Source organism: Rutidosis leptorrhynchoides, chromosome 10 (assembly GCF_046630445.1).
Source record: "Rutidosis leptorrhynchoides isolate AG116_Rl617_1_P2 chromosome 10, CSIRO_AGI_Rlap_v1, whole genome shotgun sequence".
In the NCBI taxonomy this organism is placed as follows: Eukaryota; Viridiplantae; Streptophyta; class Magnoliopsida; order Asterales; family Asteraceae; genus Rutidosis; species Rutidosis leptorrhynchoides.
In genome coordinates this window covers 25,609,322-25,619,830 of record NC_092342.1, presented here as the reverse complement: position 1 = coordinate 25,619,830, position 10,509 = coordinate 25,609,322, and the positions used below count along the sequence as shown (strand labels likewise).

At 35.2% G+C, this 10,509-nt stretch overlaps 3 protein-coding genes across 3 annotated transcripts; 1 reads left to right on the top strand and 2 right to left on the bottom strand.

Moving 5' to 3' along the window:
- The first annotated feature begins 309 nt into the window (after positions 1-309).
- LOC139873281 (vesicle-associated membrane protein 721-like) lies at positions 310-3,646 on the top strand. Its single transcript, XM_071861212.1, has 5 exons — positions 310-645; positions 2,078-2,219; positions 2,301-2,421; positions 3,149-3,211; positions 3,312-3,646. The coding sequence occupies exons 1-5, from the start codon at positions 456-458 to the stop codon at positions 3,459-3,461; spliced, it is 666 nt and encodes a 221-aa protein (XP_071717313.1). The 5' UTR covers positions 310-455; the 3' UTR covers positions 3,462-3,646.
- Positions 3,647-4,777: 1,131 nt separating this feature from the next.
- LOC139870133 (RAF-like serine/threonine-protein kinase PRAF) lies at positions 4,778-8,028 on the bottom strand. Its single transcript, XM_071857981.1, is given in 10 exon segments — positions 4,778-5,086; positions 5,639-5,676; positions 5,678-5,724; positions 5,860-5,874; positions 5,876-5,983; positions 6,483-6,630; positions 6,712-6,908; positions 7,028-7,186; positions 7,844-7,924; positions 7,987-8,028. Coding segments are annotated over 10 exon segments (1,032 nt in total). The 3' UTR covers positions 4,778-4,889.
- A 19-nt stretch (positions 8,029-8,047) lies between these two features.
- LOC139870132 (uncharacterized) lies at positions 8,048-9,571 on the bottom strand. Its single transcript, XM_071857980.1, has one exon. It carries the CDS (start codon positions 9,569-9,571, stop codon positions 8,048-8,050), a length of 1,524 nt encoding a protein of 507 aa, XP_071714081.1.
- Positions 9,572-10,509: the final 938 nt, after the last annotated feature.

The following is a 10,509-nucleotide window of genomic DNA, read 5'->3' as shown; positions in this document are numbered from 1 at the left end:
TCGGATCTCATGGGCTTGGGTTTGAACCAATACAAGTAGTCTAACAAATCGGCTTACTAAGATTTATGAAGCTTTATCAGATAATTCTTAACCACCTTAACATGGACTACGTATCTCTTATTTTTTCTGCTTTATAATATGAAAAATCTTAAAAGGCGTCAAACAACTTTGCATTAAAATTATCAATTTTTTTTTTTTTTAAATTGAAAATATGAAAACAAACAGATTTACAGCTGGACGTTTTTTTTTTTCCGTTATTTTCCACGAGACTTTGTTAAGACCACCACCGCATCAACAAAAACACAAACCAACACCTTTCCTTTTAGTCTAAGCAAACTAAAATCCATATTCTCCTTTTATTAACATCTTATTATTTGTACTTTTCTCTCTATAATCTAAATACACGGTTTGTGATCGTTTCAACTTAGGGTTTCTGAAAATTGAAAACGGTTACGATGGGACAACAATCGTTGATTTACAGTTTCGTTGCAAGAGGAACGTTGATTTTATCTGAATTTACAGAATTCACCGGTAATTTTACTAACATCGCTTCTAAGTGTCTCCAGAAGCTTCCGGCTACAAATAATAAGTTTACGTACTTGTGCGATGGCCATACGTTTAATTATCTCGTTGAAGATGGATTCAGTGAGTTTGATCTGATTTAGTTTTCCGTTTATAGTGTGAATTGTTGTTCAATTAGGTTAATTAAGTAATTTTAGGTTTATTTATAAATTCGGTTTAACTTAATTTTGTTAGTTTTGGTGATTATAAGTTTGAAATGTTAGCTGATTTGATTTGATTGTTTATGTGGTTTTAGGATATAAATTGATGTGGATTAGGGTCGTTGATGATTCGTGCTAGTTAGATATACTTTGTTGTTGATTAAGTTGATATTATTATCTATTAATCAAATTATGAGATGACCTGTAATGCTTAAATGTCTCTTGTATTTTGGATCAGAGCTTGTTATGCATATGTCATCAGTAACTCAGTAAGTATGAGGAGTATGAGTGATACAATATGTGAATTTGAGTCAGTTTGAGTTGTTAGAGGAATTTTAGTTGTAGAAAGGAATCGTTGTAGTAATTTGCAACTTATTAGGGCCATTGATTGATTCGTCATAGTTTGAAGATTGAATCAGCTAGAGTTCGTCGCCACATCATAATTAAAGTTGTGAACTGAATAGCGGTCAATATTGTCTCGATTTAATGCTACATTTCAGATGTTCTTGACTAATTGACCTAACTAATGGAAGTTAATTAGGTGTTAAGCAAAAAGGTCAAGGTGTTACAAGAGGTCAAGAGCACACATGCATGTATCGTCGTATCGGGTGCGATTTTTGAAAAGCTTAAAAATCTAGGTCCTTCATATTATGTGAAGTTTATTAGGTTTATAAATTGAAACATAAAGTAACAAAGGAAAAGCATTCAAATGTTTAAACTCGTACCAATAATTAGCCTAACAAAAGACACACTAAAGTTAAAGGACTACTAATCACTAATTATGTAATCATTATCAGTTTTTAAATAAAAAGTTAGGCATAAGGTAAGTCTGGCCATCATCATAATCACATTCAAGTAAGTCCACTCAATCATTATCGCCACCACTTTAGTAAAGTTGTGATGTTGATTTAGTTCATTATGTAAAAAAGTTTTATAAATTAAACATAGACATATTGCATGTGTATCTTCACTCGAGTATCAGTCACATAAAATATGCTGTGTATAACTATGTAAAAAAGTTTCATATTGCATGTGTATGTTATTTTTTTCTTTGATTATCATAAATCCCTTTTACACTCACGTCTGACACTAGTTTCAAATGATTATACTGAGTTATTTTGTGCTGCTCTTTGAGTTATTGGTATGAGAGTTGGGTGTGATGCAGAGTGGGTTGTAGGTCTGACATTATACAAATATACATACGCATATATTAAAGACATTTGATAGTGTTTGTATACACACATATATAAGATTAAGATAATATATTACTCCGTAATTCATAACAAAAAAGTACAAAAATCTTGTTATCTTCAACAAATACCAACTAAACCTTAACTGTTTCATTAAAAATGTAGCGTACTGTGTGGTTGCTGTGGAAGCCGTTGGCCGTCAGATTCCAATGGCTTATCTAGAGAAAATTAAAGATGAATTTACGAAGAAATATGCTGGAGGGAAAGCTGCAACAGCTGTTGCTAATAGTCTGAACAAAGAATTCGGGTAATCTCACTTGTAGTTTACTTTTTACATCCTTAAAAAAAAAAAAAAAAAAAATTAACTGCTAAATATTTTCTACATCAGTCCCAAGCTGAAGGAGCAGATGCAGTATTGTGTGGACCATCCGGAAGAGATCAGTAAGCTTTCAAAAGTCAAGGCCCAGGTTTCAGAAGTCAAAGGTGTGATGATGGAGAACATTGAGAAAGTGAGTTACTAGAAGTTTCATTTTCCACATACTTATCTTCAAAAGGTTTAGTTTGGGCGATCTTTTATTAACGTGTCCAACGGGAATAGTTCAAATGTAGGTAAATAAAAAACGGATAGAACAGTTTATAGGTTTGTAAGTGTCGTCTGGTGTTTGCAACGTCTTAAATCATTCAATCTGAATTTCTTTTGGATTTTAATAATAATTTGTTTAACGGTTAATTCTTCTTAGTTATCTTTGAAAAGGAGAGGACAATATCTGGATGCTATCAACCTGTTTTGACATTTCATACAAAGTTATCCTTTATGACCTGTTACCCCCTGTCTCGCAGCTTGCTCATTTTTATATGTTTTTTGCACGATAGATGTTTGAGTTTTCCATGGTGCAACTTTTTCTACATGCTTTATATAAAGGTGGCTAAATGGGTGGATCAGACAAGTAATGTGTTATTGTAAATACAAAGTACAGTATCAAAATATATTACTACCATAGTAATCTACATTTTGATATAAAATGATTTAGGGGTTAGAATAAGTTGGATCCATTGAAAACACATTTTATAATTACTCTCTCTTTTAACCTTTGGCTCATTTCATTTTACCAAAGTTTTTATCTTTTTTCTTTTAATAATAATAATATACCTGGATCGACATGATTATAATTATAATATTAGAATATATAAATAATATATTTGATCAGTATTGATCATGTGTAATGTGCCCTGTAGGTTCTGGACCGTGGAGAGAAGATTGAGCTTCTGGTTGATAAAACTGAAACCCTTCACTCTCAGGTAAATATATTCAATTACGGAGTACAAAATTTATACATAAATTGTACGTTTTTCGTTATCATATTCTGTAAGGTGCTGAGTGTGCATCGTAATGTTGCAGGCACAAGGTTTTAGGACGCAGGGGACGCAGTTGAGAAGAAAAATGTGGATGCAGAATATGAAGATCAAACTGATAGTTCTAGCAATTATCATCGCACTGGTTCTCCTCATATTTTTCTCAGCTTGTCATGGAGTTAAATGTGTCAAGTAACTTCCCATCTTAGTTTTGACTCGTACTTGTTTGCTTGTCCATGATTTTGTTCATCTTTTTTCTTATTTTTCGGTTGACTATAAAAGCTAATACTGTGAGACAATGCTTGTATAGGTTATACCTATAAAGTATTGTTATAATGATATACATATTATATTATTATATTATGAAGTTCAATTTTATTTTATACTTGTGTGACATAATCTATATTAGGAGACATCTTTTACATTAAACAATCGTGCCCTCCAACTAATACTTTTTAAGTTCTGCCGTCGCTTGATTAGGATATACACAACCTTTATATTTCAAATTTTAAAATCTGTTACTTAGTTCCAGGCTTTCAGTTATACATGTAGATCATTGGCATGGGCGAATCGAGTAACTGAGTCTGTCTAACCTAAAGTAATCCGGACTAATCCGATTGAATAACAACCTTTATTCGTATATGCAAGTTTCACGCTTTTTAAATGTTTATTGTGTGAATCTATTGATTATGTGAACATGTTTATTTTTCTTTGAAAGGCAACGTCTCAAAGTTGTAGCAGAAATTTCAAGTCTCAACCACTAAACTACCCGTTGGAGTAATGACAACAATATGTATAATAACTATCAGTTACTATACCAATATTAATATTAATATCAAATACAATTAAACTTGTTAATAACATATTAAACTTGTTAATAACTTCACACTACATGTTCGGTTCGTCCTCAACTATTTGACTGATTGACTCTACGGTGTTCATATGAAGCTAGATGTTAAGTTTATTCTTATTCTTATATTGATTCACACAATCCTTTCGCAAGTTACCAACGCGCTCCACAAACACCTTGTGTATCAAGTAGCAAACCCCTCACCCACGCCCTTCTTCTATTCGAATACTTTGAAGCCATACACCTTTGTGAACCTTGACACGTTTGAAGCTCAAAACCGAAGAAACCTTATGCAAAGAATTGATCAACAATAAACCCTATGCTAATCAATCGCTGTTTTTAACCTTGTTTCAACCTCGACAAACCTTGCATCCCAATAAACTTCTAAAACGATCTCTCTCTCTGTGTTTAGCCCCCATTGAGTTGTATCATTAGTGATCAAGCCTGTGCTTATCATATTCTTCAAATAAATAAACTAGTAACATAAAATGTACCAGATTCTCCACATAAACGATTTGTTATTTTATCAAAAATATCAATATAATTAAGCTGCCGAATTCTAACTAGTTGCTAATACAAAAATGCAACATCCATCACAATATGTATGTGTAAGTTATATTAACCAAACCATTAAGCTATGATCCTATTAAAAAGAAACAGTTTCAGTCAAAAGAATGAACAGTTGAATAGATACATGTAAAACACACACTAGAAGTAACAAATTGGACACTACCTAGATAAATACAATATAATCACAAAACTTGCTGAATTATACTATACGTGTTGAACCTTTTTGTTAGTATTTGTGGTTGCTTGAAGTACTTTGGACATGGTACGTAATCTATTTGTGATCTCGGTAAATGAAGGTCGGATAATGGGGTCCGCTGACCAGCATTGCTCCATCAACTTCCTCCATTCGGGATCACACTTTTCTGGTATTGCAGGGCGAAGAGTATCCTTTACAATCCCTCCTGTGATCAACATTTGACACAACGTCTACGATAAGTTGGAAAAAAAATCGACAAGAGAATGGCACGTTCTGATTCTAAATGAAATTGAACTTTTTGGAACTTTTTTAGGCATATATGATCAGATTTTGAAAACCTTTTCATAAGTAGCTGCAGCAAAATAAGAACTTTTAGTACTAAGAACTCATATGAGACATTTCTATAAGTTCAGATACCTTAGAGCTGCACCCATTACTTAATATGGGTTGATTCAGGTTATATTATATATTTATCGAGCCACTTAAAGCACATTTTTAATGCAAAAAACCTCCAAAATAACATAAAAATCACAAAATTTCTAATGATATTTGACTGTTTCACGGTTTTACCTCTTTTGTAATTTTAGCTTTTTTTTAAAGAAAGTGTCTCCACCCAACCCGTTTCACTTTGTACCAATATTACCCATGTTGATCTGTGCTAAGTAGCTAACCAAGCTTCCCGACCTGCCCATCTTGCCACCTCAACAATAATTAGTTATAGTCCAATTGCCTGATTAAATGAAGTAAAACAACGTACCAATGATTGCCCCACAATGCATGTTTGCATATGGTTCTTCCCGTTAAGATCTCCCACATTGTAATGCCAAAGGAGAACACATCAACCTGCCAATACTAAATAATCAAAAGTGTATTTATTTGAATAGACGTATCACTCGGTACAGTTCAACTAATCGCATGGCATATGATGATGATGATGATGATGATCATGATGACGATGATGATATAAGGTATTCTTACCTTTTCAGAAACTTTTAGTGGTGCTGCCATTTAACAATTCAGGGGCCATCCATGGTAGTGTTCCTCTAACGCCACCGGAAACTAGAGTGTTTCTTTTTATCCTCGACAGTCCGAAATCTCCAACCTGCAAGACAGTCAAAGCATCATAGGTATTATAAACCAATTTGACATGTCTAGTGTATGTTTTATAGTTTATAATTTATTTATATAATGTATGTACCAAACTTTTTAAAACATTCAATCGTATGTATCGGCAACCATAAATACATACATTTGATATTTTAGAAAGTTTAACATATACAATAGAACTTATGAAACATTGAATAATACAATGACAAGAAGTGTAAACTTAAATACATTATGATCATATCATTATCCCCAACAAACACAATTGGGTTCACTTCAGTTTATGTTTTGATTATTTGATCAAGGTATTAAACAGGCATAATAAAAAAAAAACTAATAAGAAAATGGTTTGCAGAAGTTGAACATCTGCGGGAATGTACAATTTATACACAAAACCTCCTGAACCAGTTTCCCAACCTGTCCGACCCACCCATTTACCACCTCTATTGTGGTATATTATAGCGTCAAAGTGTCTTATTTTGCGAACTTCCAATTACCTTGCAAATGGGTCGTTGTGGATCCCGCATGTTAACAAGCAAGTTATCACATTTCAGATCAAAGTGGACGATATTTTTCATATGCAAGTATTCCATGCCGAAGGCTGCATCCATGGCTATTATAAGCTTTCTACGACGATCAAGTGACCTACAAAATAACATTAAATTTCAGATACATTTAAAATCCAAACCAAAAAGGATTTGCACGGGGGAAGAAAAACAGACTCACTTATCCTTCTTTATGAGGACATTTCTAAGTGATCCATGTGTCATAAATTCTGTAACGGTAGCTAACGTTCCACCAGCTCCATCTGGTACAACACCATAAAATGCAACCACAATTGGATGATCAAGATTCGAAAGGATTTTAGCATTAATGTTATGATAAGTGAAGCTTAAGTATGGCTTAAGTATGGCTTGAAGTGACTATACGGACATCTAAAGATTTTATTTTGTTTAAGACAGCACCTCTCATTATAAACAATAATAGTGTGGATATCATTAATGTTATGATATGTCTGGGTACGTTTGGCAGAAGTACTCACAACATTATATGTATAAATAGTAATATACCTGGAGTCCATACATATCGGCTTCCATTTCAGCATCAATGCATTACTGAATGGGCCATCCTTACTTCCACTATCTATTGCAGTATCCTGTATAGCAAATAAGTCAACTATTTTCTTCAAAAAGTCAAGAAACTGAAAAAAAAAAAAAAAGATAATGTTTATATTGCTAAGTAGTTCACTTAGATGTTCTTTAGTTAGGTCAAATTTAGTTCTTCGTTAAGGTCTAGAACAGTATGCCAAAGACTCGTTGCCATTAGCTACATGTGTGAATACTTAAATTATAAAGTTTGTGATTGTATGCAAGTAACAGGTCTTCATTTTACATCACTAATTAACTACCATGAGTTGTCTTAACCACCAAAATAACAACATTTAAAGCCAGAAATAACCCTCGCAAAATCAATTGCCCATAATGTAAGAAAAAACATTTCAAAAACTGAACTCGGATAGTTTAAATCAAGATGGACCAAATTATTATATGGTGAAGCTCAAAAACTGCAGTGCGGGGGAAGCACCCATATTAAGACTAAGTTCCTCTCTTTTATAATTCCAAATTCAGTTAAGCTTGTATTGGCAGTGGACGTGCAAAAATAGCCCCAGTGACTATAAATGAGATAAAATACATATTATGAGACCTGTGTAAGTTGGTGCTTTAATTCTACATACTTTAAACTTTCGAGTTTCAGCATGTAATTTTTTAATAAATCCTTATAGGGACCAATCCTCGGGCCACGGGATCCCAAAAGATAAGAAACGAAATATTATACATTCCATTACAGAGTTTCATACCTCAATACCAGTATCTGAGAGAGGATCTTCAGCTTCTTTTGCACTTGAGGGATGCGCTTCACTGTTGAGTACACCTAACCTCTGTAAATGACTTATATCATCAGTCACATTTCCCAAAAGCTTATTATGATGTTCTTCATGACCCAAGTTAGCAACTTTCTGTTGCGTGTAATTAACGTTTTCATCAATTAAGTTCACTTCTCTTCATATTTCAGCACCTGTCGTTGGAACTTGCATCAACGGAACATTGTGGGAAACATCCCTGGAGCCAATTGCCAGAGGCTTATGGCCATTTAATTCCTTCTGATGTGAACTTGGTAGTGGCACATCAGTTAAGTGAGAAAGTAAATCATTCAAAGACCTGTCAGCATCAGATACATTTTTGTTGTTTGAAACCAACCCTGAAAATCCCATGTTATTGGTCTGATTACTAGCAGTGTGCCTGTTAATAACAACATCAGCTGGATAATTCTCAGAGTTATTGCTTAAAGGAGGATGCATCACTGCCTTCTGCATAGGCTTCTGATTAGTTGCAGTTACTGCAGGAAGCAAGTTTGGAACTTGCAGATCATGCAATTGTGAAACAGCTATAGAAACAGGTATCTGATTGTGGTTGACCTTTGCAGGCTCATTGGTGTAGTCTTGAGCAGTTGAGGTAGTCTTAACAAAATTCCCAACATTTTGCGACCTGGCATTCGTATGTACATCTTGTAGAAATTCGGTTCGAGTGCACGAAACTGAAGGACTTACAGTTGGAATCTCAAATTGGACTTGTGGTTGATTGTTATCATGTTGTTCAACAGATGTCCCCTGCAAAATGGAAGATACCAGCTGAGCAGGCAACGGTGGTGGTGCAAAGCTCGTTGTTGAAGAGAAATTTGACCCGTCTTGCGAACCAAAAGCAGAGTTGAGTAGTGTGTCAGAAAAAGCATGTGGTATATCCAATTGAGACCCATTGGACCCCACATAAGGATTCACGGGATCAGGAGGGAGTAGTACGCGAAGTTCAGAATGAAACGCTCTGCCTTTGAGTATTGGGATCTCGATACTGTTAGAAAGTGGGTCCTGGTACACTTGTGCATGACCATTATTGGGATCATCTTGCGGCACTAAAACAGGTGAAACGAGAAGAGATGGATCAGAAGGCGTGGCATATATTTGAGGTTCAACAACATTGTTTTCTACAGGAATGAAAGACACAGAATGTTTTATTGGCAAGCTCGGGTTTTGTTCCAAGTTAGATATTAATTGTGCATCGTCGTTTTTTACTGAACCATCATCAATTATTCCATTCACAGCAGCTACATATTGATAATCTGGATTGTTCTGCAGATTAACACTACCTTCACTACTAATCATACTTTCAGATTCAGTCAATGGAACCAAAAATATCCTAACCCGTGAAGAATTATCTGTACTTTCAACCCCATTAAATTCTTCAATCATATTCTGAAGATCCTCATCAGAAGCCACAGATATAAGAGAATCAATATCCTCCCCAGGAAGCTGATATTTGATCGTATGTAACTGATCACAAAATTCACTAGTTCGTTTAACAATTTCAGCAAATAACATATTTTTTTGTATAGAAAAAATATGTGTCTCACCTCCTGCATATCTCAATTTCCCATCACTAGGTCTAGGCAAAATTTTACCTCCCGAACTACAAAGAAACTTTATCTTCCCTCTTTTAGAATCATTTGAACCAATAACCGGTGCACTTGCCATAGTAATCGGACCTTTCATATAACCTATATTAGAATTTTTACTTATAGAATTGTTCCTTTGCAACCCGATCATATCACTAATTTCCTTGTAACCAAGTTGATGGCGTAGGGTTTATTAATTAGGGCTTAAATTGACTTAGTCAACAAGTCATCTAAACCCTAATTCCCATCTATAAATATGGGCCAAAACCTACATCAAGTTCACACGCCCCTCCATCGCAACGCATTCGGCATCCATCGCATACGGCTCTCCGCATCTCACGCTAAATGCCTCTTTACGACGACTACACGATCTCTCACGATCTAGGGTTTTTACCTACGGATCTTGTAGGGTTTTTCTCCCTCTTGTCGTCGTTAGGTTCCGACTATCGACCGGCGGGCAATTCGTTAGCCACCCTCCCGAGATCATCATCTCGGGTACGGGTTATCACGGTAACCGAACCGGAGGTTAACGACGATGACGCCTAAAAAAACCCATCTCATATTGTTGTTTGTGGATGTATTTTCCCTCGGAAAATATATGCATGATCAAGTGGTGCTTTCATTGAGAGACGCAACATGACGTCTCGTACTCTCGCAATCACGCGGGTATCAAAGGTTTATCTATCTTATTGAGCTTTTAATTCGTTATATGCGGTTTTAAGTACATGTATCTTTCGCACAGATGTTCGTGCGCCTACGTAACTGTTCGCGCGCTTTGCGCACAGTGTCCGCAGCTTTAGACGCAATTTTCATGCGGTTTTACGCATGGTGGTTCACGCGGTTTCTCCGCGCACTCTGCATGCGGTTTTACGCGCATCTGTTCGCGGGTTTACGCACAATTGTTTGCGCAGGCTCATGTGAACTTATTTTCCGCAGCATAATGAGAAGTTCGATACGATACTTGGAAAAAATATCATACCGAACTTGGGGGACTTGATGGCGTGGGGTTTATTAATT